The sequence below is a fragment of the Phoxinus phoxinus genome (assembly GCF_949152265.1).
Source record: "Phoxinus phoxinus genome assembly, chromosome: 9".
NCBI classification, from domain to species: domain Eukaryota; kingdom Metazoa; phylum Chordata; class Actinopteri; order Cypriniformes; family Leuciscidae; genus Phoxinus; species Phoxinus phoxinus.
Genome location: NC_136884.1, coordinates 7,255,134 through 7,271,264, shown reverse-complemented (window position 1 = coordinate 7,271,264; position 16,131 = coordinate 7,255,134). Strand labels below are relative to the sequence as shown.

At 42.7% G+C, this 16,131-nt stretch overlaps 1 protein-coding gene across 4 annotated transcripts in view; it reads right to left on the bottom strand.

Annotated features, from left to right (window-relative positions):
- Positions 1-16,131, bottom strand: part of cped1 (cadherin-like and PC-esterase domain containing 1) — a 53,488-nt gene that overhangs the window by 28,143 nt on the left and 9,214 nt on the right. For 2 of the 4 annotated variants that reach the window (XM_079623276.1, XM_079623275.1), the window contains exons 3-8: positions 7,255-7,349; positions 6,619-6,700; positions 3,585-3,669; positions 3,357-3,507; positions 1,677-1,801; positions 96-168 (exon numbers count right to left, since the gene is read on the bottom strand). In XM_079623276.1, coding sequence (XP_079479402.1) covers positions 96-168; positions 1,677-1,801; positions 3,357-3,507; positions 3,585-3,669; positions 6,619-6,700; positions 7,255-7,349 — 611 coding nt within the window. Of the gene's footprint in view, positions 1-95; positions 169-1,676; positions 1,808-3,356; positions 3,508-3,584; positions 3,670-6,618; positions 6,701-7,254; positions 7,350-16,131 lie in introns of all 4 variants that reach the window. The other 2 variants (XM_079623273.1, XM_079623274.1) reach the window with 1 other exon arrangement.

Sequence of the window (16,131 nt, the reverse complement as noted above, 5' to 3'; positions counted from 1 at the left end):
GAGACAGAAAGTGATAGTGAAGTGTTGATATGCTGCCATCTAGTGGTCACATTGAGAGTGTGCATGGGAGATCATGGATGGGTGTTAATTCTTACCTTCACCACCACTGGACGAAGAGAAGCGTTATAGTGCAATGAGAAGGTCATTAACTGAAAACACAGCTTACACCTTTAAGAAAAAAAAACAAATAACCAAAATGTTATACATTGAGCTGATCAACATATATATTATACAATTTTATATACAGTACAGCCAGTATTTTTAGTATTATTAATAAAAAAAGAATTATCAAATAAATGGCTTTTAAGTTAAATACAGGACAAACTAATTTTGGTAACACTTTAAAATAAGGTCAACATTAGTATTCGTCCTATTCTTCTGCAATCCAGGTTTGTTTGAGCTGCGCCCTCTACTGTACAGGTGTGAATTTACATTTCCTTCAACCTGAGGCTTTTTATTATTATTTTATTATTATTTATTAGTTTATTAAAAACAAACAAGCATCCCCAGCCCAGATGAGAAAAAGTAATGCAAAAGTAATGCAACATTACCTTCCATAAAAATAAACTAGTTAATGCAATTCGTTACTTAAAGGGTAACTGTTGCCAAAATTGAAACTAGGATCTTTTTGTTTATCTACCCGAGTTAAACTTTCGTGTAAAAGCATAATTAGAATGGAAACGCCACTTTTAAGATTGACCGTATTTTTGTTTTAGGTCAAAATGCCTTTTGAATGGGAGTGCATGGGGCACTTCTATGATAGCATAAACATAGCTGTTTTTAAAACACTAAGAAGGCTCGACACAACATAAAACTGTGCTCGAAGGATCACCAGGGCTCTACATATGAACTTGAGCATTGACTACATTGTTTGTGTACACTAAGTTTACTAAAAAGAAAGGTTTTGAACAACTCACTGTAGCTGTTGTTCTTCCCAGCCGCCGGCATTTTGTCAGTCAAAAATAGTCGATCTGTATCACTGAATCATTCCATTATTATATGAGGATCCTTTTTCAAATACAAGGTCAATATTGATTTTCAGTAACGACAAAACAACAAATCATCCGTGAATTTATATGGAACTAAGCTTTAGGAGCTTTCCATCTTTACTCTCCTCGCTGTTACGTTGCATTCGGAGATCGACTACTTTTGACTGACAAAATTCCAGCCACCGGAAACACTAACTGATAAAGTCGTACAAAACCTTTATTTTTAGTAAACTTTGTGTACATAAACAATTAATTCAATGTTCAAGTTCATATGTAGAGCCCCTGGTGATACTTCGAGCACAGTTTTATGTTGTGTCGAGCCTTCTCAGTGTTTTAAAAACAGCAATTTTGATGCTATCATAGAAGTGCCCCATGCACTCCCATTCAAAAGGCATTTTGACCCAAAACGAAAATACGGTCAATCTTAAAAGTGGCGTTTCCATTCTAATTATGCTTTTACACGAAAGTTTAACTCGGGTAGATATTTTGGCAATTTTGGCAACAGTTACCCTTTAATGAATTACTCTTAAAAGTAACTTTCCTCAACACTGATAACAAATATATTGCCCAATGCATTATATGATTTTATTTTATTATTGTAAAGTGTAACCAGTATTTTTATAATCTGTTGTTATATAACAAAGATTAAAGTATGTGGGCACTTTCTGGATGATGTGTGTTTATGACCTTGGTGAAGAGCTCCTCTCCTTTGTGGATAATAGAGCAGCTTTCAGGATGTCGCTGATAACATGATTCATGTGATCAATGGCTTGATGAGAGAGCAAAAGACCCAGTCGTTCTCTAAAGAATACCTGTAACTGAAAGAGAGACAGGGGTCTGACACAGTACATAAACCCAAAGACGAACAGCATCAATAACAGAAGGATCTCATCACTCCATCATTCAGCATCCGTTCAGTCTCTCTAAACAAATTTATACACTACCAAACCTGTTCATCAACACTGATTTAACAGTGACATGCATACTGCCACAAAAACTCTCCCACGTGGAAAACAGACTTTAACGGTCAACAAGTTTTACTACGAGTTGTCCCCACCTAGTGGAGATCGAGTTATAAAGGATATTTACAGTACAGATTCGTTTTTGATGTGCACCCATTGAATATAGTGAACCAATTACATATAGCTATACAATAATTATTTAGAAGTCAGAAACATTTCCTATTCAGCTTGTCTTTTATAACTTTGCATAGTGTTTTTAGCATATGTAGTTAAAGGGATAGTTCACCCTTAAATGAAAATATTCTGGTCCCCACTGACTTCCATAGTATAGAAATAAAAATACCATGGAAGTCAATGGGGACCAGACACTGTTTGTTTACCAACATTCATCAAAATATCTTCCTTTATATTCAACAGAAGAAAGAACTTCATGCAGGTTTTGGAACAACTTGAGGGTGAGTAAATAATGACAACTTAAATTTTTGGGTGAACCATCCCTTTAACACAGCATCACCACATGAGAGAAACCATTCCACTGTACACAGCAGTAACACAGACTGAGGAAGTTGAAGAACCCAGCTGAAGAGTAATGACAGAGCAGTAACGTTAGAGGGCAGTAGAAGAACAATTGCTTATGCTTGTGAAACAACATTACTAGACCACACAAAATGTGTACTAAACTATCTTAATTAGGAGCTACCATAGACATAACTCTAACCCTAACATTAGTTTGAATGAAGATGACACTAAGGGGAGATTTTGTCACAAGGACACATTGTTGCACACAAACGGTCTAAGACAGTTTTGCATAAGATCATGATCTATCACACGCACACACACGCACCAGAGGGGAACGAGCAGACCTTTATGAAGGCTTTATAGTGATCTGCTTGTTTGTCAGGACTCTTTTATCAACCATTGAAACTCAGTAAACATGATCTGTCTCATTTTAGATCTCAATGTGCCCTCCAGCTGTTCACAAGTCTCTGACTGAAGCCTCTTTAGTAATCTGGCATCACACACACACACACACACACACACACACACACACACACACACACACACACACACACACACACACACACACACACACACACACACACACACACACCAATGAGAGCAGTGTTTCACAGCTGCGTGGAGGCCTAATAAACATCACATGGGGAATAAATGCTTAGCCAAGCCTTCATCATCAGTAAACTGCAGCACAGGGATACACACTGCAATATTAAGACTAGAGAAATCTCATTTGATCTGATTTAAAATATATAAATGCTTATCAAAATAGCCAAAAGGCACCTATTAATGATTTCTAAGCTCATTTGAGTATTGACATGCAGATATTGTTTTACTTAAACTGTAATTGTTTTACAGCTTTCTCACTCTAAGGCAAATGTTTCCGTACCTCAATAGCATAACTAGTTTCATCCAGGTGGGTTTTGACCAAGGCTGTGCGGTGGACGAAAGCGGTCAGCGGAGTTGCAGAGGTAACCAGGACATATACATTTACAGTAGCATTCAGGCCCTGGTTGTCCGAGCGTGTGATCGGCTGCCTCCTGTAAGATACAATCACAACAACTCTGAAGAAAACAATTTTTGGTTGGCCATTTCTCTCAGATGTGGCATGACTTACTGTTGATCTTCAGCAGTGTTTGGGGTTCCCTCTTGTGGAGATGTGGAAAAAGCACAGGCTGAAGGGTGTATGGGTAATGTCACTCCTGAGAAAAGAAAAACAGAAGGCAGAGGATAGAGTCAGGCACATTGATTTCCTCTGTGAGGAAGACACATAGCACATGCATCGACATGATCGGCCAAAACTACTTCAATTATTTCCACAAAGACCTCCAGACATCTGTCTAGAGATCCCACGTTAGCGAATCGTTGAGTCTCACCACGTTTCTCACATGCAGGTTTTGCTTCTGTGATAAATAAACTGAAGCTCTGCTCCAAAACGTAGTGAGCTGCCTGCCTTACTGCTAACCGTCGACACAAAGCAGCCTCATAACCTCATAAGTGATTGATTTTGGACGCACTACATAGGCAGAAAGTGCAAAACAAACATGAAGAGACTTAAATCTCAGATTATTTAAATATAATTTGACATTAGCATGGTGCTAAGCTAACAGCAAGCTAGTCATACAATTTCACTGCACACAATTAGGTAAAAAAGTTATTTTTTAAAGTTAAAAGTAATTAACGCTTTCCTCACTTCATCTGCCATGTTAGAATGACTTTAAATGTCGCAATGCATTCATTAAAAATGGTGTGCAAATCTGCCTCCGAATTTGGTTAAAACAAGGTAGGTCTTTTATGCTCACCAAGGCTGAATTTATTAGATCAAAAATACAGTAAAAACAGTAATACTGTGAATATTACAATTTAAAATAACTGAATAACTTCAGAAATCATTCCAATATGCTGATTCAATGCTCAAAAAACATTTATTATTATTATTATTATTATTATTATCAATGTTAAACACAGCTGTGCTGCTTAATATATTTGCGGAAACCATGCTCATTTTTTTTTCATGATTCTTTGATGAATAAAAAGTACAGCATTTATCTGATGTTGTTTGTAACAGTGCAAAAGACTATGATAAATTTAATACATGAATTTGCTGAATTTCAACAGTAGTGTGTTTTGCAATATGGACACATTCTCAATGGAAACATTATTAACTTAAACAAAGAGACATATCTTCATTCACTTCTGAAACTGTCAGAAGTTGCATTTTAGAGTGACATGCGGTGCCAGACGCGACACGATAAAACAACTATAGCGATAAAAGCTTCCTCTTCAAAGCAGCCACATGTGATAAGTCTCAGTTCATTTTGTCAGTCTCTTCAGTTCGTCTTTCTGTGGTGGTGCTTATATGATGTGTGTTTATATGCTTCATATCAACACAGCTCCGCATTTCTGAGTGAGAGAGTGATCTGGCACTGCGAATGTAAATTCCTTCACTGATTCCAGTGCCCGTGTCACCATTTAATCAGAAACACACACGTGAGAAAGGATGCCACCATACCAGAACTGAAGCAATGCTTAAAACCCTCAAACATCTCTACATTACACATCTCCAAACCTTGTTCAGTTAACCAACACCACACCAGCCTTGGGCCCTGTTTCAAACCCCAAACCCTAATGAAACACTTGGAAAAACATCAGGATCTCTGTAACTCGGGCTTCTGCCAAAGTCCTGGTCACTCCCAACCCAAGTGTGTGAGCTATGCTGAGTTTACATTCAACTTGGTGACTGACCCGTCCATGTCATGTGTATATTTGTGCCCCCTACTGTCCGCCTGCCTTCAGATATGATTATAAAGAGGACACAACCTTGCCTAGCCAAACCCCAAACACCAGGACTCAATCGTTCTTGTTTCTGTGGGCGACGGGCCAACAGGAAGGACAATATTGTTTCAGAGCCGGAGACAAAGCCTCCTTTTCTGAAGCTGGGCGGTCTTGATGCCACAGGGGCAGCGGGTGAAAAATCGGTCATTATTGTCACAAAACATAGGCACTGTTATCCTCCTTCTTTGAGGTCTTTCAGTGGCGATGACCATAATTGGTTTAAAGTAGTTTAATTAAGCATGATCAAGTTCAAAGAGCTGTGTTAATACAGCATTCCTTTGACATTTAAGAAAACTCACTATTGATGAAATTAAATGGCATTTATTATTTGCACTTACCTTTTAATATCCATGCAACAGAGAGTTGCTTATCACCCTTGACACTGACTTTTATAAGCAATTACAGAGAAAACCTTCAAACACCACAATACACTGCTGACAGAAGTGCGTCACACACACACACACACACACACACACACACACACACACACACACAAACACACACAAACACACACAAACACACACACACACACACACACACACACACACACACACACACACACACACACACACACACACACACACACACACACACACACACACACACACACACACACACACACACACACACAGTTAAATTGAGAATGGAATTTGTTTTTCCAAGCAATTTAAACGATGAAGCTTTATTATAAAGGAATTTGAAATCCTAATGAAAGCCAAAGGGCTCCAAAGGGGTTGTTTTTGTTAACTTTGGCAATTTAAATAAAGCTGAAATAAAATAAAATATAGAAAATATAACATAATATGACAAAAAAAAATATATATATATATACATTTGAAAAACAAACTTAAACCAAATTGTAATCTAAACAGAAATGTTGCCTTGGTAACTAACTGATACGTAAGATGAAGTACTAAATTAAATGTAAAAATAAATTTACAACAGGTTTGGAACAACATGAAGGTGAGTAAATGATAACAGAAATTTCATTTTTATGAGAACATATCCCTTTTAGTTTCTTGCAAAATGTCAACTTCTAGCAAAAATATGTCATATTGTTTTAGAAGAATATAGCGCACGTCACTACTTTTATGGTGATTTTATTTATGTATTTAAAACCCAGATCACTGGACTGCTTTTGTCCTACAGAAAAGAGAAACATGAACATTCTGCAAAACGTCTCCTTTTGTGTTCCACAGAACGAACTCATTCAACACTTTAAAAACTACCGGTACTCATATCATGTCGTGGCTGAAAATATTAATGTCTTCAGTATCAGTGTTAAAAACTAAAATGCCTGGAACATTCCAGCTCACCTGACAACTGGCTGTCCGTCAAAAACCGGCAGACTCCGCCCATGTCCAGAAACGCTCCAGCGAAGGCCGGTATTATGTTAACCTGTGTGAAGAGGTCAGAGTTGAACCAAGACCACCCTGATGGATAGTTTAAAAACATTTAAAACAGTCTTTCGGTAACGCCGTAAGATCCTGTGAGATGACTAACGGCCTACGAGCGAGAGAGATTTAATAACTGACAGTAAGTAGCAGTTGTTCTTGGATCAATTCCAGGACTACAACTGACCCCAGAAACGCGCAACAGCTGGGATATTTAAGCAAATCTGATAATTATATTAGCATTACTAAATACAGGTTTAAAATGAATTGTAAGTAAAATACAAGAATGGCTCAAGCTCTTATATATTTCCTGCATTTAGAGAGTGAGCTCAGACTGTTTTACTGCGTCCTGGTTTCTATAAACATTCCCTTTGAACCTCTGGACACATTCACATGCATTTCAAACAAAAAGCATTTGGCATAAGCATTGACTTTTGCGTTTGATTTTCCTTCTCAGTTTCAGATCTATGATTCTGCATTAGATTTGATCATAAACAGGAATCTCTTCAAGAGCGCTGGATGTGATTTGAGTCAGCTATAGGGAGTGGGTGGTCTTACCCTCTGGTGGTGCTGCGGATGGGCAAAGTTGATTTTTCGTAGGCAACTTTTTTCAGAGCCCTTTAGACAAATCAAGGCGGACCAGTCTCTTCCATCTGTGTTCAAGAGAGAGTATATTTAGCATTTAGATGAAGAAATAAAGTAAGAAAAAAAAGATGGTAAGATCAGCACTGACTATGCTGTTGACAGTTTGCCAAAAAGAGATGATGGTAGTTCAGCACACACACTTTTTTTTAAAAGCTAAATCTGTTTAAAATGTTTTTTAAGATAAGGTTCAATATTATTATTTATTCCTACTGTAGATGAATCCAAACCCTATTCCTAAACAACTTTTTATTATAATTTAAAGGCCCCATGAATTAAAAATTATGTGGCCCAATATATGCATTTCTGTTTCAACAGTGAATGTTGAAATACCATAATTTTATTGAGGAAGGAGAACATCCCTGAATGTCCCTAAAGAGAAGTTTTGTCATATTTAGCTCACTTCTAGGGACAATGGTCCCCAAAGTATAGCTGAGTAAACACTGAAAAAGAACAAAAAAACTTAAAGCTGCAGTCCGTCGTTTTTCCTCTTTGTCGCCATCTCTGTTAGAAATCTGCAATTGCAGTTATTCGCGGAATTATTAACTGTGCGTGGGTAGTAAATCGGCATGAAACAGCGCGGATGAACACAATGTATTGAGGCTGCTGCGTCGCTGTGGATACTGTACTGTCATCATCAGCAATCTCAGAGTATACTTTTTGAAAGTGTCAACATTAGAATTTTCATCGGTAAATGTCATCTGAACAAGTAAGTAACATTCACGTTTGTTCTGACCAAATTCGGGGGGTGGGGGTAAGCATTGCAGTAGCTATATCATGCTGATTAAATCTAACGATTGCTTATATCACGTCAAAACGTGAAAAATATATTTTTTCTGTAGCCACTCTGAAGTCCGAAGTCTTTGTGTTTTACAACTGGTGAATCTCCAGTTGTCACTGGTGATTGTCGCTTTAAACTTTCGGGATCCGCCATACCAAGTGCTAAGCTAAATCTCCTCCATCATCCACACACGCTAGCCGGGACTCATTCTCTATGTGTACATAAGTGACGTAATGACGCAAAGACATGCTCGAAATTCCCGCGGAAATCCACCAGTACCACTGGAATTAAAATCATTATTACAAGCTTACCGTTTTGAATCGAGGTAAGGCAAGCAGATCGTTTTGAACACTGGCTGGTTACGTTTTTTTTTCAAAAATGTCTTTTTTGATATTTTTAAACCCAAAAAAGTGCCGGACTGCAGCTTTAAGTGAATCTGTCTGTGTTTTCATAATATGAAGATGGAAGAAAGCTTAAGACTTGGAAAAATCTTCGTTCTAATAATAAAGACGGCCAATAGTTGTGAAGTCCTTTTGCAGTCCTAAAAATGAGGACAAAAGTGGATTACATAATGCTGTGGCAACACTAAGCGCAGCCAGGAAGAAAATGAGACACAGCCAATTTTCCATTTGGAATAAGATTGCCTTCATGTATACTTGACATTCTTTTAACTTTTTTTTATTTCTTTTGTACAGCTTTGAATTAAAAGAGGGACGCTCATGTTTTCAAGGCATCAAAGACATGTAGCCCCCTATGCGGCCTACGCAATCTCTGCATGCAAACACATGATTTATGAGTGGCGTTTTTAATTCACCAAATGCTAGACTAGAGGTTCAGATCCAATTAGCATAATATAGCATAAGCACAATATGGTTGGTCCACTTGGTCCACTAATAATGGGTCATATCCTGAGATTCATTACATTACAGCACAATTAACCGACCAAAAATAAATAAATAAAATAGATATATACAATTATTAATGTTGTTAATAATAATAAATTGCAACCAATCAGATCAGGGGTTAGTGTTAGGATTACGAAGAATTATATGGATAGGACTGATTAATAGGAATGTTGTCCAAGTTTAAAAGGATGTTGATCCAGGAACGTTTAACTTAAATCAAGCCGTTTGTGCATTTGTAATGTTTATTAATGCTTTAGAAATTTGAAGCATTGTTTATTGAGCTAATAAAACTTCTTTAAATTCTTTGAGAGAGAGTGAGAGAGAGACTGGAAAAAGCACATCTGGTAGTTATTGTGGTAGTCAGCAGCGCTCCAGGAAATGGGCTGGTGTGTATTTGGCGTAAAGTCCAAACATTTGTGCCTGAGTGCCGTCCCGGCCCAAACAACAGGAAGTACTGTTTATAGCCAAAGGGAATCATGGGAAATCAGCCCTCATGTCCCGCCTGATATGATCATGATAATTTCAGCTAATTCTATACAAATAATGCTGTTAACAGCACATTATTTCTAATCAATTCCATGCATTTTAATTCTTCTGCTTCACGGTTTTCCCATGGTTTCCAGAGGAGTTCCAGGCCAAAGCCAAGACAACCGCCTGTGGCTGCTGCATACTAAACAGCCTATTAAATTAGCATCTCCGTTAGTCTGTACTGACTATATAACTGTACTATATAACTGTCACCACATGTGAATCTACGCTCAAACACTTTACACACACATACACTATCTTAGATGTTTAATGTGCCATTAATGGAATAGCACTGGAAAGCACACTGATGCCTCCAGCGTTCTTGGCATTAAGATGAGTGTATGTTTTATCAGTAGCGCATCTGTGTATGTTTCTGGTAAAGTTGTTTGGGTGGAGCTGTTGGCCTGATGACCTCAAAGTTTTTGATGTGGTTGGCAGGCCTGACCGTAAGTCTCACTGACAGCTGTTGACAACCTGTCTTAGTCCACAGCGGCAAACAAACACCTGCAGTTCCTTATAATACACATGTATACTTGCATGGCCTCATAAAATTAATATAAAATAAAATAAATAAAATAATGAAGTGGCATACAAAAAAATAGAGTTTGAATAATAAAAGTAAATGCATTTCTAACATTACAAAAGATTTCTCTATCAAATAAATGCTGTTCCTTTGAACTTTCTATCAAACCAAAGAATCCTAGGTCATCTCATTCATGCTGATACCATAATTAGTCATTCAAAGTATAACATATAATGTAAACTAAATTGGAAAATGGAAAATAGAGGCATTTTCATTTGTAGACTGACATTTGGGCCTCACTGTATTTTGTTTATTTATTCACCCACAATAATGTGTCATTACATCATTCATTCAGCCAATGTGGTTTTCGAAAGGACTTAAAAAAAACAGTTATGTAAAAAACTAATTTTTTAAGAAAGGGCTCGAAATCACATTTAACTACCTCAATTTGTGGTAATAAAGTTGCATAATACTAGTTTATGCATCAATATAAACATCAGGATGAATTATGACATAACCAAGTTATCAATGGTCGACGCTATGTGCGTGAAAGACATTTACAGAAGCGAAACGGCACAGTTCGCTAGAGAGGCCTCCATCTCAATCACCTCTCTGTGTCCAGCCACGACCTGGAGGAGATGGGGAGGAGGGTCTTAGGACCCCAGCTGGGAACGTAAAGAGACCAAATTAACCCCTGAATCACCTGATGGTGGACGGGAACAACAAACCTCTGAGATCATGAGCAAGCAGCAACAGTGCAGTTTATTACATGACTCTCTGGAATACTTGATTCTGATTGGTCAATCGCAGCATTCTGCGGTCAAACATTTTTGTATAATGACCACTTAACTATATTTGACTGTGTCCCTGGATACTAATCAACGCAATAAACACACAACATGAAGACACACACACAGCAGTCAAGTGACGGTTGGCTAGGTTGGAATACTCGCATACTACGTACTATACAATATGTGCTGTGTACTAAAAAAATGTGAAACACTATGCAGTATTCAAAAATAAACATTTCAAACAGTAGCTTGTCACATTACAAGTGTCAATCTTGAAAATGTACAATTACCTTTTTTTGTTGTTGCGTAAAACAAATATTCAGTTCAATCAAAGAAAGGAAGAACAATAGGTTACTGTCGTAACCCCGGTTCTCTGAAACATCGAGTGGAGAGATCCACCTATGGGAAGGGCATCCGTACCTGACCTCTGCAGAAGCATCCAATTGCACCAAGTCTGGCTAGACAGACAGAAGCGCGCAGCCAATGCCAGGTAAGGCCCCGCCCCCTTACCTAGTGGCATATAACGCCTGCAAGCGCTGCTATTCTCCAGTAAGTATATTCGCTTCTCGTGCGGCAAGCGGGGCAAAGCTGGTGGATCTCTCCACTCGATGTTTCAGAGAACCGGGGTTACGACAGTAACCTATTGTTCTCTTTCATCATCTCGTGTTCGAGATCCACCTATGGGAGAGACATGGACAGCTCCCCGATTGCCCAATACACTCACAGTGAGGTTCTGAAAGCCAGAGAAGGACGGTCGCCCCAGGGGGGCGGTGCCAGACACGTCCCATAATCATGAACCTGCAATCCTGACGCACACACATAACTGCTGTGCACATGCAGGACATGAAACATGTATGTGGTAATAACCCCAGCAACACCAATGTGCATATATACACCCAAGAAGGATTGGAAATACGTGCTTGGTGACAGGAATGTGCATGGCCTGCCGGCCCATTCACTCCTTATTCGTTACTTCCAACGGGGTTACAGGGAAGGGCTAAGAAGACCCCACCCCTAAAACCGAATGTGCTACCGAAATTCTGGTGACATCCAGCCGGTAGTAACGCACAAAGGTATGAGGAGAAGCCCAACTGGCAGCGGAGCAGATGTCCTGCAGTGACACTCCCCTAAACAAAGCCCAAGAGGCGGCTAAGCCCCTTGTGGAATGAGCTCTGATGCCCCCTGGGGGCTGCACTCCCTTAGATTCATAAGCCACAGCTATAGCATTCACAAGCCAATGTGAGAGGCGTTGCTTAGATATGGGACTCCCTTTGTGAGGGGGCGCCCATGAAATAAAGAGCTGGTCGCTCTTCCGGAACGCACTGGTCCTGGTCATATATGTCTGTAAAGCACGGACAGGACACAGAGCATTTAGCCTCTGATCCTCCGGGGAGGAAAACGGTGGAGGGTGAAAAGCGGAGAGCTCCAACACCTCCGAAGTGAACGCAGGGAAGCACTTCGGCATGAAGGCCGGATTAGGCTTAAGGGAAACCTTATCTCCACTAAGAGAGAATTTAGTGCACGAGGGATGAACCGAGAGTGCATGTAGCTCACTGACACGTTTAGCTGATGCCAAGGCCAAGAGCAAAACTGTCTCGAAGGACAGCAGCTTAAGGGAAATACTTCCCAGAGGCTCAAAAGGATGTTGAGACAGAGCCTCCAGCACCATGGAGAGGTCCCACTCCCTTTTTCCATGAGGTATTGAAGGAAACACAAAATATCAGGAACTGAGCACTGATAAGATGTGAGACCACGCCCATCGCACCACCCTTCGAACACTTGCCACTTACAGCCATATAAGGACCGTGTAGAAACGGCTCTGGCATTCTGTATAGTGGCAATCACAGGCGGCGAAAGCCCCAGTGCGCTTAGGTTCGTCCTCTCACGGGCCAGGCCCAGAGAGCCACCCTGTCCGGGTGTGGGTGGTAAATCTCCCCGTTCGCTTGGGACAATAGGTCCGTGCGTGGGGGGAGGCGCCACGGCTCGGCATATAACAGAGGGATTATCTCCGCCAGCCACGGTGCCTTGGGCCACCTGGGTGCTATCAGAATGAGAGACAGGCTCTGCTCTCTCACCCTGGCCAGTGTTGGAATTATCAAGCACAGGGGAGGAAAAGCATACAGCAGCACTCTGGGCCATGGGTGGGCCAGTGCATCTACCCCGAGGGGTGCGTCCATGTCCTTTAGCGAGAAGAACATAGGACAATGGTAGTTTTCGCGCGAGGCGAATAGATCTACGGTTGCCTGTCCGAATCTCATCCATAACATATCCACTATCTGGGGGTGAAGGCGCCAATCTCCGTAGATTGGATTTCCCCTTGATAGAAGATCCGCGCCTCTGTTCAGAATGCCCGGAACATGAGTCGCGCGTAACGACAGGAAAACCCGTCTGCTCCACACCAAAAGCTTGTAAGCTAGAGCGTGAAGTTTCGACGAGCGCACGCCGCCCTGACGGTTGATATAAGCCACAGCCGTGGTATTGTCGCAGCGTACGAGAACATGATGTCCCTGCAGGCGAGGCAGAAAATGATTCAGAGCTTTCCAAATGGTCAACAGCTCTAAATAATTTATGTGCGCTGAACGTAGTCTGCTCGGCCACAGACCGTTCACCGTTCTGCCCTCCTGGGTGGCACCCCAGCCTGTTAAGGACGCATCTGTCGTCACAACTTTCCGCATCATAACCGTCCCCAGAGGGGTTCCCTGTGCGTAAAAGTCTGCGCTCTTCCAGTGTCGCACGGCTGCCGAGCAGGCGCGCGTCACTATTACAGAGCGGCAAAGATCGCGAATCGGGCTGAAATGTAGTGACAAAACCCATTTCATGAACGCTCTCATTCTCAGGAGTCCCAGTGGCACAACTTGGATGGATGAAGCCATAAGACCCTGCAGCCTGAGGCATGTGCGATATTGCACTCTCGCCCCCTCTCTGAACTGCGATAGACAGTTCATTAGAGAGAGAACGCGCTCTTGAGAGAGACGCGCTCGCATGGAGACTGAGTTCAACTCCAAGCCCAGGAAAATGACATTCTGACTGGGTGTAAAATTGCTCTTGCTCACATTCACTCTGAACCCGAGAGATGTGATGTGCGCGAGCACACGGCAGGTGTCCTGCAACACTTTCTCCTTCGATTCGGCTATTATGAGCCAATCGTCTATGTATGTCAGAATCCTCAGACCAGACATTCTCATGGGTGCTAAACCCGCCTCCGCACACAGACAAAAACTGCGAGGGCTTAGACTGAGCCCAAATGGCAGAACTGTGAATTCGTAACATGTGCCTTGGTAGGCGAAACGAAGAAACTTCCTGTGTGGCGGATAAATGCTTATATGGAAGAAAGCATCTTTCAGGTCTACCGATGTGAACCAGTCGTTCTGTTTTATGGCGCGGGCGAGCGAGCCATGAGTTAGCATTCTGAAATTGTATTTCCTCAAATGTTTGTTCAACACACGAAGGTCCAAGATAGGGCGGAGAGAGCCGTCCTTCTTTGGGACCAGGAAATAACGAGAATAAAATCCCTGATTCATCAGACTGGGGGGCACCACCTGAATAGCTTCCTTGTTTAGGAGGGAGGATATTTCCTCTTTCAGAATGTGTGAAGCGTTCTCTTCCGTGTGTGAAGAGAGAACGCCGTTGAAATGCGGGGGTTTCATTGCAAACTGCAATCTGTAGCCCTGCATTATAGTACGCATCACCCACTCGGGAGCCGAAACCGCTTGCCAAGCCCGTTCGTGACTCGCGAGTGTTCCCACCCGAGCCGCAGCGGAGCTGTGTAAGCCCAGCTGACTCATTTGTGATGCAATGGCGCCATCTAGTGGATGAACTAGGGGCGGCATGCCGGGGTTTAGAAAGATGTTCTCTCTCTGCAGGGAGATGAATTCTCTCTGCGGAGAGAGATCCTCTCTCCGTAACGAATTCATTTGATTCGTTTGTTTTAATGTGTTTTTTGTTTTTTTGTGTGTTTTGTGTTGGGGGAACACTGGGGCCGAAGCCTTTAATAATTTGGTGAGGGGAAGTGAGTGTGTGCGGTGTGGTGACACTGCTTTGTGACTTTTCCTCACAACAGACCCCTCGAACGTGAGGGGGGAACACACGTTCAACAAACACATGGGCTGGGCAGCCTCGCGAGAGACCCTGCGTCTTTTGGACAGGGGTTCTTGGACATGAAGAGAGTCCAAAGGGCTCGTAGCCCGTGAAAGTGGACTCGATGCCCCACCGGCCGAACATCAGGCAGGCCGCTTGCGTTTCGAGTCGGTGGGGGTAGGGTTAGATGGTCTTCCAGCCGCGGCCGCGGCGGGAGTAGATTTTCCCCAGTGCTTAGCAGGCGGTGGGTTATTCTGCCGTGGGGCGGGGGGTCTGTTGCGGGGCCTTTCCTTGCCCTGGTGGAAATGTCGTCCCATGGCAGGTGGGTTAGGCAAACGCGCAGGGGGTGCCTGGCGTGGGGCCGCCTTCCTAGGAAGACATAACTTGAAGGCCTCATCCTCCTTCTTTTTGTCGTCACACCGTTGTTGCATCAATGCGACGGCGGGGCCGAAGAGAGCCCGGCCGGGCTCCACCGACGCGCCCGCGATGCGCCGCTTCTCACTGTCAGGAAGGCCCGACAGGTTAAGCCAGAGCGCGCGCTCTCCCACCACAGAAAGCGCCATAGAGCGCCCGCAGGCTTGGACGGCCTGCCGAGCGTTACGGAGGACGAGGTCGTTCACCGTGAGGATCTCCTTCCACAAGGTTAGAGAAGGAGTTCCCTTTTCCAGCTGTTGCCCTAATTCGTCCAAAATCTCCGCCTGGTAAGCGGAGAGGAGTGAAGAGACGTTCAGGGCCCTGACAGCCAAGGCCGAGGATTTATATGCGGCCTGGTGAACTGAGGCAGAAAAACGGTCCATCTTGTTGGGCAAGACCGGCTTCGGGGGAGCGAGCAGCCCTCCCTGAGCGGGGTTAAGGTGCCTGGCGATAGAAGGCTCGATAGCGGGTGGGTCACCCATACCATGAGCTGCCATGTCCTTCACCTCAAGACCCGTGAGACCGTGTTTGAAGTCGAGGGGGTCGCTCCAATTGTTCCTCATGTGCTTCGCGCACGCTGGAAGGACGGGGAAGAGTTGTTTTCTCGGACCGGCAGGGGGTCCCAGCACTTTCCCGTCGTAAATATCCCTCTCCTGGTCGGTGGCGCTCTGTGGAGCCGGCCATTCCATGTTGAGGCGAGCGGCCGCTCGCTCACAAACTTCCAGGAGGATGGACTGAGGCAAGGCCGTGTGGGCGCTAGCCTGGGGAAAGCCA